The sequence below is a fragment of the Lytechinus variegatus genome, chromosome 3 (genome assembly GCF_018143015.1).
Source record: "Lytechinus variegatus isolate NC3 chromosome 3, Lvar_3.0, whole genome shotgun sequence".
NCBI lineage: Eukaryota > Metazoa > Echinodermata > Echinoidea > Temnopleuroida > Toxopneustidae > Lytechinus > Lytechinus variegatus.
Genome location: NC_054742.1, coordinates 66,680,049 through 66,705,388, shown reverse-complemented (window position 1 = coordinate 66,705,388; position 25,340 = coordinate 66,680,049). Strand labels below are relative to the sequence as shown.

General features: G+C 36.3%; 1 protein-coding gene across 3 annotated transcripts in view; it reads left to right on the top strand.

Moving 5' to 3' along the window:
• The window catches only part of LOC121411719 (sarcolemmal membrane-associated protein-like), a 54,054-nt gene that overhangs the window by 2,868 nt on the left and 25,846 nt on the right, over window positions 1-25,340 (top strand). For all 3 annotated transcript variants that reach the window (XM_041604555.1, XM_041604556.1, XM_041604554.1), the window contains exons 3-5: window positions 4,301-4,454; window positions 10,075-10,141; window positions 16,410-16,512. In XM_041604555.1, the coding sequence (XP_041460489.1) occupies window positions 4,301-4,454; window positions 10,075-10,141; window positions 16,410-16,512 (324 nt within the window). The remainder of the gene's footprint in view (window positions 1-4,300; window positions 4,455-10,074; window positions 10,142-16,409; window positions 16,513-25,340) is intronic.

Here is a 25,340-nt window from a genome sequence, read left to right as displayed (position 1 = left end):
TTCAAAAGATGTTACAACTTCAATGCAAACTGTTCATGTGTATACCATCTGCAGAAGGCACAATGTTACCATATACATGTAGGTAGATGTCATGCTAACAGTTCTTGCTCTAAAATTCAGAATTGGCTAGCTACATTTTACTTCTGTATGACGGGCTCATCATGAATGGCTCAACTGATTTAATATTGAACATGGTAACATCTAGCCTATAATCTAGGTAGAGGCTACAGTTTTTGTCTCGCCCACCAGAGGTGAAGGCGAGACTTAGGGATCCAATTATGTCCGTCCGTCGTCCGTCTGCCACAAACCTGTAATGACACATAACTCCACAACCGTAAGTCGCTCTTCAACCAAACTTGGATGGTAGATGGACTTGGGGACCTGCATCATATGCTGCAGTCGGAGGTCACATGGTAAGGTCAAAGGTCATTTTCAGGTCAACGTTAAAGTTTACATGAAAGACTCTTATGACACCTAACTCTGCAACTGTGAGTCGCTTTTCAACCAAACTTGGATGGTAGATGGACTTGGGGGACCTGCATGTTATGCTGCAATCTGAGGTCATATGGTAAGGTCAAAGGTCATTTTCAAGTCAACGTTAAAGTTTACATGCAAGACTCTCTAATGACACCGAACTACACAACCGTAAGTCGCTTTTCAACCAAACTTGGATAGTAGATGGACCTAGGGAACCTGCATGTTATGCTGCAGTTAAGCCTGAGTCGAATCGATTTTAAAATCGGTGTTCGATCGATGTCATCGAACACCGGTGCAGATTTTGCAAAATCGGTGCATCGAAAAAAAAAAAAAAAAAAAAATACGTCGGCCGGCCGATTCGTTTGGTTTACACAATCAGTCATCAAAATATCAGTAATGTCCAACTTTACTACTACTTACTTGATTCTATTGCCCCCAAAATGAAACCGAATGAGTAATTATGATGCTATTCACCATTAATTTGAAGTTTATTTCGATCATAGTTCGAGTCTTACTCGTCTGCTCGTGCCGAGGTAATTTATGCACGATGAATTCATGAATGGAAGTCATGGCCATCGATCGTGCATGCGCAGTACTGTTCTTTAATCAAACCAGAAAATGGCCGGAAATTGACGCGATCAACGTAAAATAAATCTTGCTTTCATGAACAATATTAAAATCATGACCATAGAACATTATTTAATCGTAATATTTTAACCATAATTTGCATATGATAATCATTAATATGAATTTAGAGCTTGATGTGAAACGTTTGTATTTCGTTTCAATTTTCAATGGCGGACATCTCATGACGATCGACTTGACTTCTTGAGTCGAGCTAGTGCACTTGTCTAAAAAAAATAATCATCACGTCAGGATTGATTCTCGAACATTGTCTACATGCAAAAACTCTGTTCAAGTTCGTAATATCACCATATAATAACATTTTGCATGACAAAACAGAGTAAATTGCGTTTGATATTTTTTCCCATCAATTTGAAGCTAGTTTGTGCCCAACTTTGGCTCTGATTTCATGAATGGGAAAATATGTCATACGTCATCAAACACGCATGCGCATTGTGCTTATTTTCTCGGAGCTTGGAGGAGACGTCCAGAGATGGAATAACAATAGAAATAATCCCAGTATTATTTCTTCCATATGAACATAACATACTTTGCTGACATCGTCAATATTCTTAGTATGACCATAAAATCTTGTTAAATCGTAATAATTTAGATGAATTTAGGGCTCGATTCGAAACATTCGTATTTATTTTGATCGCATGCTCAATTGCGTCTAAAAAACTGGATTGTCATCAGGATTAATTCTCGAACATCGTCATAACTCATATTCCACAATCTTTCCTCACAATCGTTATATCAGCATTGAATAGCAATTCAAATGACCATCCAGAGAAAATTACGTATTTATTCCCATAAATTTATTTGGAGCTCATTTTGGATCCAACTACACAATCTCAGGCAAGTTACAGCGCTCTCCGTTGATTGCAATTGTTTGCTGGCGCTGACGTCAAGCACGCCTGTCGTTTCGGAGAGTGAGTGTACGGAGCTGCGGACGGGGCTGGTGAATGGACTGCGAATGCTAGTCGACCGAAAATCATTCGGATCGACTCTGCGTGATTCATGTCTTTATTATTGTTTCATTTTAACTTTATGTTGTCATCTGCAAATATCATTGTTGAAGATATTTTGGGAAGAATTCTGCTTTGGTCTCCGGCCTTTTTTGTGTGTTTTGTGATCATGGAAAATACAAACGAACTTTGCTCTGTCATCTGCTTGTGCAACGCTCACCCCGGCCAACGCCAGCGCATATCGTCAGTGCGTAGTGCAATATGCAAAGCGCATCGCATCGACGCAAAAACAAGACTAAATTTTCCCCGCCTTCAATATTCGATGCATCGATGTTCGATCGATTTAGAGCTGTCGAACACCGGTTTTCAAAATAATCGATATGACTCAGGCTTAGTCGGAGGTCATATGATAAGGTCAAAGGTCATTTTCAGGTCAACGTTAAAGTTTACATGCAAGACGCTCTTATGACACCTAACTCCGCAACAGTAAGTCGCTTTTCAACCAAACTTGGATGGTAGATGGACTTGGGGGACCTGCATGTTATGTTGCAGTCGGAGGTCACATGATAAGGTCAAAGGTCATTTTGAGGTCAACATCAACGTTTACATGCAAGACTCTCTTATGACACCTAACTCCGCAAAAGTAAGTTACTTTTAAACAAAACTTTGATGGTAGATGTACTTAGGTGACCTGCATGTTATGCTGCATTCGGAGGTCACATGGTAAGGTGAAAGGTCATTTTCAGGTCAACATTAAAGTTTACGTGAAAGGTTTTTTATTGTCATTTCACAATGAAGTTTCGAAATAATTCTCTTGCGTGCCCTCGCAAATCACGATATTTCTGGTTATTTTCATAAGTGGGCGAGACACGAAATTGCTTTTGCCTTGTTGTTATTGCCTTACAAGTCTAAATAATACGCTTTTACACAAAACATCGGCAATATGTCTGATGTGGAAGACTACATGTACATGTATACACTCTGGTTGTACATTGGTTCTTGTTTTCATCGACATTCGTCCAATGGAATTTTTTTGTTTTTTGTAGGTGTACATATCATCTTACAAAGTACATGTGTTGGCTTGTCTACATCTTATTCTCAAAGAAATATGCATTGTACAAGGATGTGAAAGGGTTGTAGTGCAAGATCCTGTCACATAATTGTTTGTTAATGACCCGTGAAGGTGATTAATGACCAGATGCACTTGTAAAGTAAACCAGTACATGTATATGTTTGTGGGTGATTAATCCACCCATGTTTTTTTTATCTGCCATTCAACCATATTCCACTTCATGTGTTTCTATAAAAGATTATGTTTATCTAATGTCCAGTAAAGTGCAAACACTACAAAAACTTGTTTCTAAAAGGACAAAGAATAATCAGACTGTTCAGACAAGTTGATTGGTGAAAGTTTGATCAAAATCGGTATAAGAAAGTTATGAATTTATAAAAGTTGTAAATATTGGTTATCACTGATACTTCTGGCTGCATATGTAATGTCATAGTGATGTAAGGCAAGGACTACTCTTCCATGTTCTCCAATATGTAAAATGGCTAAAATATCATTTTCTTCAAAAGTTTTACTTCAAATCATATATAATTTTTTTTTCATGATGACATAAAACAATATACACTACTGGGTTATATTTAGATTACTGCCCCAGGGGAATAGGTACTTGGGAGAAAACCACAAATCCCTGATAATTAGGGCTTATGGGAAAGTTGTTCCTTTTCCTTGTCACATTTTACCAAGTTTCCAATTTGAAATCTACATGTACATAGTCTTAGGGATCTCAATTTTAAAACATCTGTAAAACTTTCTATTGCTTATCCAATTTTTTTTCAAACTTTCACCATTCTGAATTTTCTTTTTTCCATTCCAACCCAACATTTTATCACCAAGGCTGGATTCCCCTTTTATGCATTTGTAGTGAAACAATCTAATAATGGTCTAATAAAAAATGAATCATTTGGTCACCCTCTGGTTTGAATTAAAAGAAGAGTACATGGATTGATCTTAAGGTTGGGGGGGAGACAGCCTTGGAGGAGGGGAGAGGGGGTCTAAGATGTGAGTTACGACGACACTGTATCTATATTTGGCAGGGGAAACATGCACCATAAAATGAAGCCTACACCTACATGTATATGTATAATAGACAGTTGTACTGTCATATTATAATTTTCACTTTTGAAACCTATCACCAACTCACTTTTACTTCCTCCCTCAACAGTTCTTCTTACAAGACACAAAGAGTAGCAATGGAACGTTTGTCAATAATAATCGCCTTAGCAGGGGGTCGGAGGAGAGCCCCGCCCATGAGATTTGTTCTGGAGACATTGTCCAGTTTGGAGTAGATGTTGTAGAAAACTCAAGGAGAGGAACTGGTAAGTGATATTGTAAAAAAAACAAAAACCTGACCATGTCTAACTCGTGATAATAATAAAAATAATAATAATGAACAGTTCTTGTATAGAGCATATATCACATTATGATTATTATGTCTCTATGCATTTCCAAAGGACTTGGATATTATAACCCTGGCTTTCGCTTGGTGGCCGTAAATACAGTTGATGTTATAACAATTGCCATTGATGAGAATAGACAGTACCTGTTTGATATCATGATAGTGTGAACTGTCTAGATCACAGAAGTTTGAAACTCATCAAGGGACAAGTTCACCCTAACAAAAATTTGATTTGAATAAAAAGAGAAAAATCCAACAAGCACAGCACCGAAAATTTCATCAAAATCGGATGTAAAATAAGAAAAGTTATAACATTTTAAATTTTCGCTTAATTTCACAAAACAGTTATATGCACATTGTGGTAGGTATGCAATTGAGGAGACTGATGACGTCATCCACTCACTATTTCTTTTGTATTTTATTATGAAATCTGAAATATTCCAATTTTCTCCTCATTGTCAAGTGAACCAATGATTAATTCCTCCCTGAACGCGTGGAATTAGCATTGTTGAATAATATATGGTTCAGTCAAGTTTGTCCTCATTGTCAAATCTGTAAAAAATGAAATATTGTTTAATTCAAACAAAAAAAAAAATAGTGATTGATGGACATCATCGACTGATTCATTTGCATGTCACTGAGTTGTACATATCACTATTTAGTGAAAAATAGCAAAAACCTTAAAATACCCTAATTTTCTTATTTTACATCCGATTTTGATGAAATATTCAGCGTTATACTAGTTTGATTTTTCTCTATTTATTCAAATCAACATTTTTCTGGGTGGACTTGACCTTCAAATATGCAAATTTTAATACATCCTTCAAAGTTCACAAAAAAGTGCTTCTTTATTTGTTCACTGATTAAAAAATGTCCCCATCTGGCAGAGCTACAATGTACATGTATAGGTTTACCAAAAACAGAATTTTGATGATAAAATTATTCCAATTCAAGCAAAATTTATTGTAAAAAAAAAAGAAAAAGCTTTTTCTACTCGGTAGGGGATAACAAAAGCTACACAGAATTTTGAAACTAATTTTGTATATTCTAATTTACATGTATGCACATTTTAACATACATACTACATGTATGTAGCATTTAAACAGATTTCTAATCTAGGCACTTCCTCAATTTAAATGTGTTTTCTGCGTCTACTATACTTGTAGTGAGGTGTCAGTTTAATTAGCTAAAAATGTGTGTGTTCATTTTTTTGCGGGATGCTGGATGAGTACCACATTATTGATGTGCTACAACAAATACTCCACATTTACAATGAAGGAGATGTGATTAAAAATTAAAATGAATCAGATAATTTGTAAAACTTCTTACATGTATGTACATTTTTGTATGCTCCGTGTAAAAGTGTAAATATAAACTCTGTCATGTACATTATATACTTGAAGTATGGAAAGTAGTACATAAGAAACTCGTGCTAGGAATGCAAGTCCTCACTTTTACACTAGTACAAGTTACAAAATCAATCTTGACCTGGGAATATGAATCTGCTTGTGTGACCCTGAACATCAAATACAGTGTACTAGTAGTTTTTTGTAGACAGATTTGCTTTGATCCAACTAAATCAATGGAATCGGCTAACAGCTGATCAATGCACAATAGGTGGTTTCAGACTGCCTCGAAGTTCGTCAGTTCCAGGTTCCAGGTATCGGGAAATTTACCCGATCAGAAAATATCAGGTATTATTGGCAATGTGAAAGCAAATTACGCGTAATATACCCACTAAATCGTAGGTACTTGGCAAAATTACGGAACCTTTTGCTGGATTTTTCCAAGGTCGAGGTATTTTGGCAATGTGAAATAAATTTACGGGAACTTTTATGCCTGCGTGTAGTTGAGCGCGGGCGCCGTGGGTGGCTGCTGAGCTAGTGGTTTTGAATCTCGCGCTTTGCCTGCCTATCAGACCATACTGGGCATGCTCCTAACTTCAGGAATTTATGCCGAACAGTATGTTTCGGGGCGATGTGAATTCAGGAATAATTAATGGGTATTTTTTTAGCTTAAAAAAAGTTCTCGTAATTAATAACGGGATCCTTATGATCGAGGCGGTTAGAAACCACCTACATGTATAGTGGTATAATTGATAAAAACATTGTAGGGGAGGGGGGGGGTGGTGTCTTGTTGAAGGTGTTTATGAAGCAATACAAAATGTGTATTGCAGTTTATTAATGTCTTTATTATCTTATTTATTTGAATATTATTCCATTTAGTATTTAGTTAATAAATTGTTATATACCGTGCAACACCCCCCCCCCAAAAAAAATGATTGATTGATTTATATATTAAAAGCAGGTCAAGTTACAAAAAGTCATTCTTGAGTAGGTCTTTGTGTACATGTTTGCCTACCTATACAGTGTACATGTAGGCCTCCATGTACAGTATGTACCTTTATAAATGAAAAGACCTGCCCCCATATGTACAGTCTAGATCTATGATCATTGTCAGTAAATTGTATCACCGAAAGTACACCTGTAGTATTATTACATGTGAACTCTTGAAGAAAGAGTCACTTCCCTACCTTCCATTCAGGTGAAATGAATTATAGTGTGACTCACATGTAGTGTAGTCCAGCTGTGCCATTTTTATTACATTGTGAATGTAGGAATACAATCTTTGTAATATCTGAAGTACACATGCATTTCTAAAAGGGATTATTTTGACGTTTGATTATGAAATTTATGTACATGCATTTGACAATCTGTATGTTGTATTTCAATGATATATGCAGAATTTACAGCCAGGAATCTTTTTTTTTTTCAAGTACACTTTATTCAAAGGGGAAGTTCACCCTGAAGAAAAATTTGTTGTAAAAATAGCAGAAAAAATAGTAAAAAATATTGGTGAAGGTTTGAGGAAAATCCGTTAAAGAGTAAGAAAGTTATTAGGGTTCAAAATTTTGGATTTGTGACGTCATAAACGAGCAGCTGCCCCATGTGTTATGTAATATAAAATGTATGAATTTCAAATTTTGTATGGTTCCTGATGACTTAATTTTGTTTTCTTTTCATGATCGGGTGTGAAACGATTTGTCTATTGATATACAAAAGTTATAGTGAAAACCATTTTCAATTTTCTGAGAAAATGACATTTCATTGATTTTTTACCATTCGCTATGTAGGAATGCTGCTCGCATATGACGTCACAAATCAAATAATTGAAATTCTAATAACTTTTTAATTATTTGATGAATTTTTCTCAAACCTTCGGCAATATTTTTTATTATTTTTTCTGCTATTTTTACAATAAACTTTTTGTCAGGGTGAACTTCCCCTTTAATACCATGTACATTTGTATGATATGGGTACATGTAGGCCTATATCAAGTTATCAACAGCAATGTAAAGTTTGTAAAACTGAGTATTAAATGCAACCAATTGTAAATCATCCTGGGCTTTACAAATGTATGTACATGTATTGTGGAGGATTTTTTTTTTTTGGGGGGGGGGAATTTTACTTACAGTTTATTTTGAAGTATATTGTAGATGACATCTATACAAGGAGCTTCATTATTAATTATAGCTTTTATTTTCACAGCATACAATATTTGTATTTTGTACATCCACACTTTTTACGTGAACAGTTCTTGTAACTGCACAAGTTTGCAGACAGGGTAGGGTGTACATGTACTGTACATAATTAGCATGGTGGACCTTCCAGGGGCCCGTTGCAGAAAGAGTTGCGATCGAACGCAACTAAAAAAATCTTGCGCAACTTGATTTTCAGCCAATTAAGAAGCCGTATTCGGGACTTGCGCTTGATATTTTGACTTGCGTTTTAAACACAATCTCTTTCTGCAACAGGCCATAGCTCAGTTAAAATACTCAAAATGTTATAAATATTTTAAATTTGAGTACGGGAACATGAATAAAATCATTCATTTATGTTTGCATAGTAGTAGATCAAACAAAATTAGGATACTGTATTTTTTTGTGTGTGTGCTTCCTTGTTGATGCTGTGATAATTAAATTGCTAGTTTTTCCTAGTTCAAATTAATATCAGCCCAGGACCAGGGTCCAATATTGTAATCCTAATATATATTGCAGGAAATTGATCTCAAATTTGGTCATGAAGTCTGTCAACTCTGTATTGCTACATCAAGAAGCAGTTGCAGAATTTCAATGAAAGCAGAGAATGGATTTGAATGTGGTTTAGCTCAAATGAACAGTTCAGATGTTTGCATGTTTGTGCGCAATGTCCGCTGCATTGCACTGTTGATTTTGACTACATACATATATGTACATAATGCTGTCCCAGACTCTAGGTGGGGAAGCTAAAAATAATTAGTGCCAAAGTCTATTTATGTTTGGTAAATCCCCTAAAAGTGCTTACGTGTATATATTCCAATTTATGAATGCCCTAAAACAGTTTTGATGTGGAGGACACAGGCATGACATTCTCCTGATTAAAAGAATTCTGATTAATATTTTTTATTCATTTGTTTGTATGTGAAATCCTTTGCCCAAGAACATTCTTATGCTGTTTTTTAATGCTTTTTTAAGTCAAATGATAAAACTATCATGCAGACTCAACTTGAAAAATCACTTTGGATTTCTTTACTATGCAAGAGCTTGTAACCGTACCGGGGCGCCCTGGACTTCGGCGGTGACTTAATACACCCCTTTCATATTGCCCTTTTCATTTTTCACCGGCGAACTTCTCCGCCTTGCATTCCTCACTTCACCGGCAAAGAAAAAAATGTACCTTTTTCGCACTGACATTTCTTCCCCGACGAAAGTCAACGGGCGACTGCAGATCAAAACGAAAGAAAATTGTAAACATTACTTCTTACCTTTTACAAAAAGGTATCAAAAAAATTAATTACAATATATTTTGGAAGTATTACGAGAAAAACAAACAATACCACCTTGTTTTTATATTTTAGCGCATTTTATACATGTAAAAAGTGCTTTTAAATAAATATTGTTAGTAAAAAAAAATTATGTTCGAGGGTATCTACTTGGCCATAGCATTCAGCTGAGCTTGCAACTTATCGCGCGCGGAATCTCGGTACAGGGGACTTTGGGAGAGAAAAAAAATGACCTCTGACGTCATTAAACGAGGAGAAGTTCACCGGTTTGCTTTCGTACTGGCTGTTTCACCGGTGAACTTCACCGGTGAAGTTCTCCTGTGTACCTTTCATACTGGACACTTTCCCCTTTGCTGGCGAACTTCGCCGGTGAAAAGCGCAATATGTAAGGGGTATTAGTTACATGTAGCAACCCTTGGCTATTTTTCAGAGGGGAATTTCATGCCTGAGGATATGAAATGAAAATTCATTTACTTTTGTTGGGTAAAATTTCGATGTCACATTTTCATGAAAATTTATTTTGATTAGGTGCCCTATCGAAATGAAAATGTTTGGGTATAATATTTCTTGATAAAAGCACTTCCCAAGTTTGGATTAGCTGAGAATTTAATCATTTGTATCTGTACATTGTAGCCTTCTGATATCCAACCATTGAACTTGTAAGAAAAATAATGAGTTTCTCATATAATTAAATTTTTATTTTCATTTGATATTTTCAGTGACTCATGGATGTATTGTAGCTCAACTATCACTATTCCACCAAGATGGCACAGAAGCAACAAGAAGGTATTAAAACTATCAGCATGTATTCACTTTTGAATTTCATTAAAGTACAAAACTTTTGTCTTTTGAAAGTTCAGGGGCCTGTCCGACAAAGAGTTGCGATTGATCCGATCGATCACAACTATGGAAAGCCAGCAATGTCAACATCTTAAAGAAATCTTTGTACAAAATATATTCTAGAAATGATGTATATTCATACATTCAATGTCTTGTTAATTCAGTATGCTTCTCTTTGTTTTCAAAGGACATTAAGCGAATTTCCTGAAGAACAAATATGACATTGATGGATTTCTATATACTTGAGATTGATCGAATCAATCGTAACTCTTTGTAAGACGGGGCCCAGGTGACTTCCTGAAATGGGCAGAACTATGTTTATTATTTGTTTTTACTGTGACTCAGGTAAGTCTACAAATTAAGAATCTGTTGAGGTATTACTAGACAACATGGTGAAGTATGAAAGATAAAACTAAATTCAGAGGTTGATTAACATATTTTGGATTATGACCGAATGAAATGTTTTCCGCACATAAAATCTAATCCAAATAATAACCCATAAATGTGCAATTAATATTAAGGAGAAATGGAAGAGGCTTGAATTTTAAGTTGTAAAAAAATAATGTTGATTTGCACTATATTCTTGTAAAACTGTGTTAATTTCTTTGCAAGTTATTAATTGTTGAAATCAGCAATATAATAAGAATTTTTGCATAGATGTACAGTACAATCTGTAAGTGCAAGAATGCAGGTCTTGTGAATTTTAAATTAATTATTAGCTTGAGTGATAACAAGTAGACATACACATATAGTGCCTATTTTTTTATCAGTAGCTAAATGTTCATGTACTCGTCTATGCCTTCATTTATTACAGTCCTGAGATAAAGTCAGATTGCTACATTGCATACAATAAATTTACACTTTGATCTTGATGTCTAAAAATAGAAGATGACGTCATACCATTCCTTGTGTAAATTGCTGCTTGGTGCAGAATTACTTCCCGTTTCCATTTTCAAATGAGAGAGATCGAGAGTCGAGACTGAATTGTTATTGTTGCACATTGTTAAGATCTGAAACTTTTTCAGTAATCATTCAGTCACATTCCAGAAATTGTTGTTTGTCTTAATTTGCGAGTTACATGAGGTGCATGGAGATGTAGGTGTGCATGTAGGTGTATGCATGTTTAGAATGTTGCATGTCTCTCATGGTTTGTGAAATGCTGAACCTACTTGTTGACTCGAGCCATACGAGCTGCAAAGTAGGAATTCAATATGAGGTGTCTTGCTTCCTTGTAATGCAACACTGAACACAGTGTCAGTCAGACAGACTGTCACCTCAACATGACTAGTCTCAGAGGCACAGACTCCAATTTGACAATTAGCATCATACAATTTCAAGACTTGATCAGAGCCTTACAATCATCCAGTCTGGCAGTGTCAGGAGAAGTTGTTGGACATGCCATCGGGTAGATGTATGAATCAAACATTGTGCATGTAGATTGAGCAGTCTGCCTTGTTGAATCACAAGGGATAATTTTTAACCACCTTTTCAAAACTAAGAAATGATTGAGTCTGCAAAGTACTTGTAGGTTACGCTTATCATATCATAGGTATGTACATGTAGTCATCACAAAGGGCAGTCAATCTTGCTTCACATGAGAGTATAAGGTGTGAACGCATACCAAGGAGATATATCCTTGCTCATACTGAGGCAAATGCATTTTTGATGTATGAATGTATGATGATCGATCACTGAACAGTGCTTTGGCAGTCTTACAATCATTGTATGTACATGTGTTGGCCTGCATCCCACTATGGAGATACATGTACAAACATATTCCTGTTATAAACAAGGTGGACACCACATGCTCATACACGATTAATGGTAAAATTCCCCATACATGTAGGCCTACTAGTAGATTTTATTTACTGGTAGTGTACTTTTTTATTTTGTATTTTGTGATTGGCACAAAAAAAATTGACAAAAATGTGGGGAAGGTTTGACAGAATCATTGATGTTTGTTCCAAAACACAATGTTACTGTTAGTATCACTCTGTTGCATTTAGAGGTCAACCAAAATATTGAATGATTATAACTGATGTGTGTTTACTATGGAAAAATTATGGTTGTACCAGCAAATATGACAGGCCTCTTAGGCCATTACAAGATGTAGGTTTAAAGGTAAATTCCAGTTTTGGTAACGATCTTAAAATGACTTTTTACAGAACCTATTATAATGACCACCCAAGTGTCTGTTTGTATGAATAAAAAATATGTGCCAAAGGATTCTGGAAGAAATTGTGTAATTGCTGAGAAATAAGCAAAATAAGCGCGGATTTGGTCACTTCCGTCGGGTCTTTATTCCAGCAATAATAATACACTGTCCCACGTGTGCCTATCTGTGTTGGTGATCTTCAGTGTGAATATTTTTTCGGCGTAGATTTCAAGATTTCACAAAGTTCAGTTTATGTAACTGTACCAGATCTAGACCCTCGATGATATACTGACAATTAAGCCTGGTTTTACAGACTTTCTCATGAAAAAAGTGTTTATTGCAACTACTGGCATTTCTCTTTAAAACAGGGGGCTGTTAACATCAGTTCCATTACATTTGCTCCGGTGACAATTGCTCTGCTGTAATTTCCACACACTAATGGAATTACCAACTTCAACACTGGAATTAACACTTTACCCTATCCTTAAAGGGGAAGTTCATCCTGACAAAAAGTTTATTGTAAAAATAGCAAAAAAATAATAAAAAATATTGCCGAAGGTTTGAGAAAAATTCATCCAATAATTAAAAAGTTATTAGAATTTCAATTATTTGATTTGTGACGTCATATGCGAGCAGCATTTCTACATAGCGAATGGTAAAAAATCAATGAAATGTCATTTTCTCAGAAAATTGAAAATGGTTTTCACTGTAACTTTTGTATATCAATAGACAAATCATTTCACATCCGATCATGAAAAGAAAACAAAATTAAGTCATCAGGAACCATACAAAATTTGAAATTCATACATTTTATATTACATAACACATGGGGCAGCTGCTCGTTTATGACGTCACAAATCCCAAATTTTGAACTCTAATAACTTTCTTACTCTTTAACGGATTTTCCTCAAACCTTCACCAATATTTTTTGCTATTTTTTCTGCTATTTTTACAACAAAGTTTTCTTCAGGCCAATCAGGGTGAACTTTCCCTTTAACCTACATTGTCATATCGAACTTAATACGATAAAACCCTATTGCAACGATAAAACCCTATAAACCTTACAGTGTACATGTATATCTTTGATGAAACAAAGCCCAGAGCAATTTTCATTGGAGCAAAAGTCGTGTCACTGTTTACCGATACATGATAGGCCTGCATGTACATGTACATGTATGTACTCGCATGTAAACCACTTTGGGTACCCACGAACAAGCTTACGTTTCCATGTGGAGCGTGTCGTATGTGAACAAACCCACATTCAGAAAATGAACTGTACCTGTGTTCTATACTGTACATACATGTATATACATGTAGAACCAGGATATTGGAGCAGGAACACGTACATGTATACACATGATACACTGACTACATGTAGACCTTAAAGGTCAAGTCCACCTCAGAAAATGTTGATTTGAATCAATAGAGAAATATCAGACAAGCACAATGCTGAAAATTTCATCAAAATCAGATGTAAAATAAGAAAGTTATGACATTTCAAAGTTTCGCTTATTTCTAACAAAATATACATGTATAAACGAGCCAGTTACATCCAAATGAGAGAGTCGATGATGTCACTCACTCACTATTTCTTTTGTTTTTTATTGTTTGAATTATACAATATTTCAATATTTACGAATTTGACGATTGGGACCTCCTTGCCAGAAGCACAAAATGTTAAAATAATAGAATTCCACGTGTTCAGGGAGGAATGAAACTTCATTTCACATGACAATGACGAGAAAATAACAATATTTCATATTTCATATAATAAAATACAAAAGAAATAGTGAGTGAGTGATGTCATCAACTCTGTCATTTGGATGTAACTGGCTCGTTCATATAATTTTTTTGAAAATAAGCGAAACTTTAAAATGCCATAACTTTCTTATTTTACATCCGATTTTGATGAAATTTTCAGTGTTATGCTTGTTGAATTTTTCTCTTTTTATTCAAATAAAGTTTTTGTTGGGGTAGACTTGTCCTTTAAACAGTAGAGACCTTCTTCTGATAGTAGATTGCACTCTTTAGTTATTGTAGTATTAAACTGGACATTAACTTTTTAGTATGCTCAAACTCACACCCTCATCATACTCGAGCATATTTTTTCTTATTGGCCTGTAATTTAACAATAGGCCTGAAACATGCTCACTTTGATACGCGTGATTTTACATTTTGTTATATAATTCCTTTATGAGGTTAATGAATGATGCTCTGATTTTGTGAGATGACAAGCATTCTGACTGACCTCTTCTATGTGTCCACCACGTACATGTACTATAGGCCCTACTGAGTTCCCCTCTCCCATGGAATGTTGCTACATGTATGGCCTACAGTACATGTACATGTATTCAACGGTTCCATGAAATTTGCTCCGGCGACAATTGCTCCGATGGAAAATATGCACATTAAGTCAAACATAAAACCTGACCTCCGAAACTAATTAAACCCTAATCCTTGTTTTTTACATTATTCTGAACTAAAAACTCTATTATATTTATAATAATAATATTCCGCATTTATATAGCGCTTATAATAATACATCGGAACGACGTCTCTAAGCGCTTTACAGACATATTATTACCCCGGTCATCGGATCCTTGCATGCCCGCATACAATGTATGCACCTTCTCCACTCCCTGGGGAGCATTCCAACAAGAGTTCCAAGACTCAATTGCGAGGCATACTACATATAGGCTTTCACATTCTACCGGGTACCCATTTAACACCTGGGTCGAGAGTGGCAAAGTGTGGATTAACGCCTTGCCAAAGGACGCTAGGCCATGGTGGGATTCGAACACACGACCCTCTGATTACAAGGCGAGAGTCAGAACCGCTACACCACGGCGCTTCCACATTATATTATAATTCTAACTCTAACCCTTTGCCTTATGAGATATCAAGGTCGGAGCAAATGTCGTGGGGTCAACAGTCGTGTCACCGTATTCAGCATGCATATTGTGTTTTTTTGTATAGGATTAGGAAGGAGAGCATGTGTTGATACTTGTCTACCAAGAAGTTTGAGTTTGTCCTAAAAATTAAAACAAAGTGCCATGTGTACAAAGTTTAAAGTGAGGTCAATGTGAAGGTACATTTTAGTTGGGAAAATTCAGTATGTGTAAGCCTATACTGTACAATATACAAACATGTAAATGTATACAAGCCACAGTTGGCTTTATAAGTAACAAAATGGTGTACAGTAGACCTATGTATCAGAGAGGAACAGTCAGTGTTTCTAAATTTTCTCGTTAATTTCGATGGTTGGTTCATTAAATTTGGCACCAACCTAGTGGATTATGTACAAGGCTGTATCATATATTATTGATGTTGTATCCTGTTTTTTGTATAGCTGTTTTTAAATCATTGGCAAACTGATCATTTTTTAGGGGAACATCAGTAGTCTTGACTGTCAACAAAATATGTTGTGAAGAAAACTGAATCTGAGTATTGATAACCTAAAACTTTTGAATATGTTTTGTAAATTTATTGATGCAAGAAACTGAGAGGCTCTAATTTCTACACGTAACCGATTTTGAAATTATCGTGATAATGAACTACTTGTATGTATCGGTATCAAATAAATTTTGTCACAACATATAACTATTTTCCATCAATGTTTGTTCACATGATGCTTCATTGAGCAGGATTGAATTGAAAGAAAAATAAAGTACCGGTGGTTCAATAAATCATTCAAATACATCCGTGGCGGTTTCTTGCATCATTAGTACCCATGATCTACATGAGTCTACATTCTTTTCATTTCATCTCTTCCCCGACCGTTCAGCTACCGGGGGGGGGGGGGGGGGGGGGGGGTACTGATCATTTTTAGGTGGACTGCTACAAAAATTGCATGTTATTGGCCCATGAAAAATTTGTTTAATTTGTTTGTTTGTTTTTTTCTTCTTGAAAGTGGTGAATGATAGTGATATTGACTAATAATGATAATGATAAGATAATTATGAGTATAATTATGATTATGATGTTAATGATGTTGGTTAAGATGATGATGATGATGATGTGATGATAATAAAGCTATACATTTTTCCAATTTCTTTGCAGTGATTCAAGCCTGTCAGTGCCAGCAGGTTTCTCCGGCCAATCAATACAAGGCAACAACAATGTTCCATCTCAAGAACTCTACCAACTTTCACACTACCTCAAGGTAAGTTCATACCTGGTCCCTATTTCATTAACTTTGTTATGCATAGAAATTACAAGCTACTGTTAAAAGCTACTGTAATGGGCTCATTTTATTGGGTAATTGCCAATTTGGCATAGAATTCATGCATTCTACATGTATCATCTCTAGTCCTTCAACTTTCACACTACCATTAAAGGTCAAGTCCACCATAGAAAAATGTTGATTTGAATAAATAGAGAAAAATCAAACTAGCATAATGTGAAAATCGGTTGTAAAATGAGAAAGTTATGACATTTTAAAGTTCACTTATTTTTCACGAAACAGTTCTATTCTCAAGTCAGTAATATGCAAATGAGAGAGTCGATGACATCACTCACTCCCTATTTCTTTTGTTTTTTATTGTTTGAATTATACAATATTTCAATTTTGACAAATTTGACAATATGGACCAACTTGACTGAACCATATTATTAAACAATGCTAATTCCATATGTTCAGGGAGGAATTATTGTTGTTTCACTTGACAATGAGGAGAAAATTATAATATTTCATATCATAAAAAACAAAAGAAATAGTGAGTGGACGACGTCATCAGTCTCCTCACTGAGCACTTTTAGAAATGCACGTCGACATAGTCAACTGGTACGAGATGACGTCATTTTTTAGCGTTCCATATGCCTCAGGTCCTCACACACGTCCACTATCAGAATCGAGAACCTCGCCACATCCATTTTGCGGTTCTCCTAAATCATAGTCGACGTGCACGTGAGTGACGTCATTTAACCACTCAAGCTCAGCATGAAGTTCAACCTTTCCCTTTTAAAACACAGTTTTCAGTGACTTTTTCACAAAATTAATGTAAGTTGTACGATGCATTATGTTTATCATATTTGAAATTGCTTTCTGATCTCCAAAATTGATATCGATATATATCCTAACTCGCGTAAAAAGGAATCAAAGCAAGTGAAAGGGCAAGTGTGCACAAGTTGCACCTTCGCATCACCCGACCGAGTCGCCAGGCGATGGTACGCCCAGATCTTCCGGGTCGGGCAGCGTGTCATGACCCGCTGGTTATCGCGCTGTTTCAAGTGGACGTACGTACACGTACAAGTCAAGTGAAATCTAAAGTCATCCGATCTGTAGTGAACGAGGGCAGACGACGACGTTGACTTGAGCGATCAGAGGACTGCTAGGACGTTCTCGTTCACTACTCCTAAAAGTCTCTATTTACGTACCGACCAGGATGTGCATATAACTGTTTTGTGAAATTAAGCGAAACTTTGAAATGTCATAACTTTCTTATTTCACATCTGATTTTGATGAAATTTTCAGTGTTATGCTTGTTGGATTTTTCTCTTTTTTTATTCAAATAAACTTTTTGTTGGGGTGGACTTGTCCTTTAAGTTCAGAGCAACCTTGATGTTGTTTCAGGATGCTTGTCATCAATTTCAAGTTACAAGCTCTTGTTGAAATCATGCCATTCATTTGACTACCGTAAGTAACGGTGTATTAACCGCACCTTTTTCTCGGCGGGATAGAAGCAAAAGTCGGGGGTGCGGTTTATACACGGTGACGGGTTTGAGCCGGCCCGCCGTAACCCCTCCCGTACATGTACGATGTCTGCCAGTTCACAACACATCGAGTGGCCGGGCGTAGCCGCCCAGGCAATGTCATTTACAGGGGTATGAGCCGCGGGTAATGGGAAGCAATTATTACGATCTTAATTAGATATTGTCAAAAACAAACGCACCCACCTTCATGACACTAATTTTGACTTTATTCTCAATTCAAAGTAGTGAAGTTCCCTGGCTAAGTTAAAAGGGACGCCAAGCATACTCGGTAAAATTTTGTCACCGCTGAGCGGGAGTTGAGTGAGCTTAGAGATTGCGTTGTAATATGGTTAGTGCGACTTAAGCTGGCGCTATTAAAAGTTCCGTTTCGCGCCAGCTCGTTTTTTTCCTTCCTGTTTGCTCTTCATAAGATACCATGTAAACCACGCACGAGAGAGACGGCACGAAGCCGTAAAAAACAACTGGAAAAAAATGTCAATTTCTTTGTTTCTTGAACTTTCCTGTAATCCCGTATCCAAAATTCATGCTAAAACATCAAATTTCTGAAAGTGATTGTGAGGTTGTGATGCAAGAAATGTGAATGTTTCTTCCTCCTACTGTACGCTGGGAAAGACACAGATCATAATTTGATAAGATGTATTGGCATGACTGCTACTGTATGTAGTTTGCAATGAAATGGCAGTTCTGTGTGTGTGTACACTGTGACTGTGAGTGAGTGTGTAAGTGGCCAATATTGGCGGGACCGTTCTTTCTTTCTAACATTTGTAGATGAATTGATCAAGAACAGCAGATTTCCGCATACCGGTAATCTCTTTGGATACTTAACTTTGAAATCTTAAACTTAGTTTTTGTTTCTTCGTACCTCAAATATGCATGTAAATGTGAGAAGTATTTTTTTTTTTTTTTTAGTCCAAAGTTGGGGGTGCGGTTAATACACGGGTGCGGTTAATACACCGTTACTTACGGTAATTGATATAAAACTTGCAATAGAATTCCACATAATATAGCTCTTTGTGACTTGAGGGAAGCAAGGGTTGAGTTGAGAATAAAGGATGTACTGGACACACCAGTTGTAATTTTTTTAAAAAACATTCTATGATTATTCTTATATGTAGGAAAGTATTGTATAAAAGAGATGCACATAATATTTACAATTTATTGTAATCATTGACATTTACATTGTAATTTTTTGTGCCATAGATTTAAGGTTACATTTTGAACAATCAAGTGTATCTTCATGTTACAAGACACAGTTAATTATCCAAAGATCAACTCTTAATATGATCATTGCTCTAATAATCCATTATGATTTTTTAATTGTAATCAGGAATTATAATAATGCTTCTTAAAGCAACGAAGCACAATCATGGTATTGTAATCATGGATGATACCATTGCAGAATAGTACCCAGGTCCATTTTGGCAAAGGAAATGTAGGAAGAGTGTTCTGTTACTAGCGGAGTGCAAAATTGTGGTTCAATAGAAACAGATTCAAGGAACAAAAAGAAATGATTTGTGCCAGCAAGATGAATTGAGATAGGAATGACTCAAATTCTTGTAACTCTCTGAATTCCCTGAAGAAAGAACAAAAAGGAACGAGGAAGCAGGACAGAATGATTTTGTATTTTATGTATTCAGGCCAGCTGAAATTAGAATGAACCCTTTCAAGTAAATCTCTTGACCCACCCACCCACATCAGTTATTATCTCGGATGCAAAGAAACGGTTGGTTTGCAAAAACGCTGCAGAGCAAATACAATTCGAGTTTTATTAGCGTGTATCATTGTGATGTGCCTGTGTACAAATGGACTTGTAGATTTATGTGTGTACATGATGATGCATTGGTAGGAGTAGCGAAACACAGTTAGTTTGGCCAAATGTTGTTTCATAAAACTGTTCAGGAGAATTTGAATGAAACCCTTGAAACCAGTGGACAGGTATAAAACAAAACTAAAAAAAATGAAAGCAAGAAATCAATCAAAGTTTGAGAAAAATTGAATGAGTGATAAGAAAGTTACATGTATGAGCATTTGAAAGATAAAAATCACTAATGTTATGGACATCCTCAGTTTGGCAATGCAACCAAGATTTACAATTCCTCCATTACTTTTGTATATTTTACGTCAATTCCTAACAAAAATTGAATATATTTAACATTCCAAGTACCAGAAAGTGTGATTTTTTTTATTTTAAAAGAGTGCATGTACATTGTAGTCTACATGTAGATCTATGCTGTACAGGTCAAGATTATGTTATTAGAAAAAAGCAAAATGTTGCAGGAATTTTTTAAGTGTGTTTTAGTGAATTAACCAGCAAGATTGTAAGGTTAAATAATACCCTTTTCATAAACCTATCCTCCAATTAGCCGCCTAAGAGTAATGCGGATAATTCAATAAAAATTGCGTTCATAAACTCCGAAAATAAGCCGCATTATTTTTACGAGCGCCCGTCCTGAAAAAGGCGGATAATCGCCATGACAACTGGACACGCCCCCTCCGATGCGGTTGTGTTGGAAAAGGGTGACCTTGTGACCGCACCATGGCAATTAGCCGCATTATTTGGAAATGCGTTCATAAACTCAAAATCTTATCCCGATGCCGGTATTATGCGGATAATAGCAGCATCAGAGTAATGCGGATAACTCTTGTCCTCCTCCAATTTTACGACCAAATTATGCTGACTATTAGCCGCCTAATTCATTTTAATTGGGTAAAAAGGGATATTATACCCCTTTCATAAACCCAATTAAAATGAATTAGGCGGCTAATAGCAGCATAATTTGGTCGTAAAATTTGAGGAGGACAAGAGTTATCCGCATTACTCTGATGCTGCTATTATCCGCATAATAGCGGCATCGGGATAAGATTTTGAGTTTATGAACGCATTTCCAAATAATGCGGCTAATTGCCATGGTGCGGTCACAAGGTCACCCTTTTCCAACACAACCGCATCGGAGGGGGCGTGTCCAGTTGTCATGGCGATTATCCGCCTTTTTCAGGACGGGCGCTCTTAAAAATAATGCGGCTTGTTTTCGGAGTTTATGAACGCAATTTTTATTGAATTATCCGCATTACTCTTAGGCGGCTAATTGGAGGATAGGTTTATGAAAAGGGTATTAGTCTTAGTGTATATAGCTTTGGCATATTTAGTAACATACAGTAATCTATTTCATGTGTGTGTGTTGGGGGGGGAGGTGGTCTTCTCATTACCCTGGTGGATTTTGGCACAAACAAACCAATTAAAAATGTACTGCTGGGGAAGAGATATTTATATTTGGTCCTTATCACACTAGTTGAAGCCTGTCACAGTACTATGTAGGCCTACAGTGAAGTACAGTACACTGGGTTACTCTCAACATTTATACCAATTTCATTTGCCTCTATCTACATGTTCAAGCATGTGGTGTCGAAAGAAGTGGAATTGCTTTGCCAGGCAACATAAAACCAGATGAACTTTATGCAATCATTATTGGTCAAAAGTTTGTTCAGGCACCGATCCAGTACTCAAATGGAATGAATAAGTTTGCAAAATATAAAATTGACATTCCGATGCTGTACATGTACATTATATGTTCATATAGGGTCCCCCCCCCAAAAAAGGACCATATTACAGGGAATTTATCTCCCTTATATGGTCGTATTGATAATTATGATGGATGTAAAACAATATGTTGCAAAAGTTCTGCAAAAATGATTATTTTTTTTTAGCTATATGATTTTTTAGCAATCTCCAGGTTAGAAAGGAAATAAGGAATTTGTTGGCTCTTTTCTGATTACCTCAAACAATGAAATTTTGAGTAGATCTGTTTTACTCCATACATACATGTAGGACCATAGGCCCTACATGGATTCAACATAAAAAAGAGATGGATATTACATTCAGTTTTATGTAGATGTATAGCAATTATAGCCAGGATGTGAATTGAAAAATATCTAATGCAGATTGATCCTTTAATCTGCGTTGACACTTATACCGTGTTTACACAGTGACACGGCTCGGGGGTTCGACACGCGAGCGGTGCTCAACACGGCAATTTTATGCTGTGTAAAAGCGATCAGTGTGATCCGCGAGCCGTGTCGAACACGGCTTTTTTGATCCGCCAAAATCGTAGGTTTCAACCTGCGAGCCGAGTCAGACTCAGCAATTTTTTCGTGTGTAAACAGAAAGCCATGTCGAACTCTCTTGACCAGGTCACTGCGCACGCTTTCACTTTTGGCATTGTTGTTGTTCGCACGGACAAGATTCGATTCCGGCGGTGAATTTCCCGCATTTAATTTGCGACGTCATAATTCTTCTTCTGTTCGAGATCCGCAAGCCGTGTTGAACTCGCCTTTTATATGTACGTATAAACGTGATCTCTGATCCCTTCTTCGCAGTGTTCAACCCGGCTCGCGGATTCAACACCCGAGCCGAGTCAATGTGTAAACACGGTATTACATGTACATGTATTCTACCATGATGAGTGGTAAACCTCAAATGACATGTATCAGCACACAAATACATGTATATTATTGATCATGTGACACATAAAATAAACATGTACATATGCCATAATTGCACTTTACATACTATCAAATGGACAATTTTGCTTCATCGGAAACCATTACGTTATTTTCCAGGTACGTTCGAAGTGGGATGCAATTAATTGAAGTAATGTAGGCCTACTGGGCAGGACTTGCGTGGTACATGTACCTGAAAGTCGAATTTCATGAATTTGGAATCGTTATGGCAGGATTTTAATGATATTCATTACAATGATCGGATGAGGATTTGAGGGGTCTTTCAGAATATGTGGGTGTTGATTGAAAGGGTGATGCTTGTGTAATCCAAATTATGCTTATGAAATCGGAGATTATTGTGTTGTTGGTGTGTTTTTTTTGAGGGGGGGGTGTAGATCTTGAAAATATTTTTGGGCCTGTATCACATAAATTTGCAATCACTGCCAAAATGACAATTCCGATCAATCATTGCTTAAATGTGAACTAAATTATGCCTTAATGGGGAGATTAGTTTGGTTATTATCATTATTTTGGGGGATGCATTTGGAAATATCAGGGGGGGGGGGGCTGTAACACAAGCATTCGCAATCAATCACAAAATGAAAATGGCCAATCAAAACTTTTTGTTTTTATTTTGCCATAAAAGTGATATACTCCTGTAGGACCCTGGATACACTCATGTAGGATCAAAATAACTGTATAAAAATAAAAGTAAACCTGTTCATAGATTTTTTGAGAAAATGATCTGACAATATCCCACTTTCCAGCTGAGAGTACCTCGAACCGTCTCCATTCAGCTTCTTTGGCTCTGAGGAGGGATCCGGACCAAACACTGAATAAAGAAATTGCCAGAGATTACTCACAAATTGTATAATTTTTGCATGGCTCTCCATAAAATAAAAATCTTATCTTTTTTTCTTAAAGAGCTTAAAAGCCCTGTACAGTGTACAATTGGGCGTACTTATGTAAACTGAGAGTATTTTATAAAGAGTTCTGTCTGTGATTTCACTGAATAAAATATGTTCTGAGCCAATGAGATAAAAGGCTTGACAGTAGCTTTATAACGTCTGTCTGTGATAATGACTGACATTACTCTCCATGAAAATGAAGTGCTACCTTTTTGCACCAGAAGAAAAATGTGCCATTTTTGCAGTGTTTCATACATAATACATATCTGTTATAATAATGATATGTACTGTAGGACCTGTACTCAAGCAACATTTGCCTGTCCAGAATCATGTTTTTTTAATAAAGCACAGGTTTTTTTTCAAAATCGTGATCAATGTTTTATGTTTCTCAGCTCAATTGTCTGTATTACAAAAGAAAAAATAAACTTTATTCAAATTGAACAGTCCAAAGTCTTTCTTGTTAAACTAAACTACAGACATTCAATTTCTGATGTAACAATGGCACTAAAAAACACTCACCTGAAAAGGATCATAAAGTTAGTGTTAACTGAATCTCAAAGAACGCAGTACACTGTTGGGTAATGATGCATGTGTGGGGAGTAAAAAAAAGAATTAATATTTGATGAATTCAATTATCGCAGTAAATGCAGAAGGGAATGGAAAAGAATTGGGTCAGTATATTACGTTGCAAGCGTTCACAATATACATGTAGTCCACTGATCCAACTGTTTTCCTCAGTTTCTATGATTAATGAGAGGCAATTTCAAAGGATGATAGTGATGATGGTGGTGGTAACAATGATGATGGTTTTAACAATGATGATGATGGTGATGGTAGAGTGTTGGAGGTGATGTTGATGGTGATGATGATGATGATGGTAATGATGATGATGATGATGGTGATGGTAGAGTGTTGGAGGTGATGTTGATGGTGATGATGATGATGGTAATGATGATGATGATGATGATGATAGTGATGATGATGATGATAGTGATGATGATGATGATGGTGATGATGGTGATGGTGATGATGATGATAATGATGATGATGATGTTGTTGTTGATGATGATGATGATGATGGTGATGATGATGATGATGATGGTGATGATGATGATGATGATGATGATGATGGTGATGATGATGATGATGATGATGGTGATGATGATGATGATGATGATAATGATGATGATGATAATGATGATAGTGAAAATAGTGGTGGTGCATGGTGGTGGTGATGATGATGATGGGGTGATGATGGTGATGTTGATGTTGTGGTATTGATGGTAGTGGCAGTGTTACAACATAAAAAACTTGGCAAGCACTTGTTTATTGTGATGAAAGTTTAAAAGTAACAGTTCCTGTTTTGGATGAGCATTTGGAAACCGCATCTTGCATTTTCAATTAAAGAATAATACATCTCAATAAATCTCATGTTTTGATTTTCAAAATATGTACATATATAGGCCTACACATGATGCACTGTTAATTGTAAATCTGGTCATATGAGATACATGTACATGTACACCGGGGGGGGGGGGGGGGGCAGTTCCATTGACGAGTGGATACCATGCGCGACCATGGGGTCTTGAAAAGCACGCTCAACACGTATTTTCCATATTTGGAAAATGCACCCCTTAACAAGTATTGGCGTGTGAATATTTTATTGGTATGTCACAGGTTCTTCGGTCGTTGGTTTACCTCTACACATCATTTGGTTTAGTGCAACCCCACCTTCCACACCTCGCGCTAATCAGACTCTAAACATGTAGTGTTGGGGCAAAAAGGACATCCTTTATAAGACATTTAAATTTTGTTTTATCATCCCCGCAAAATCTGACCCTAAGCACGTAAATTTCCTAGCGAAATAGATGCC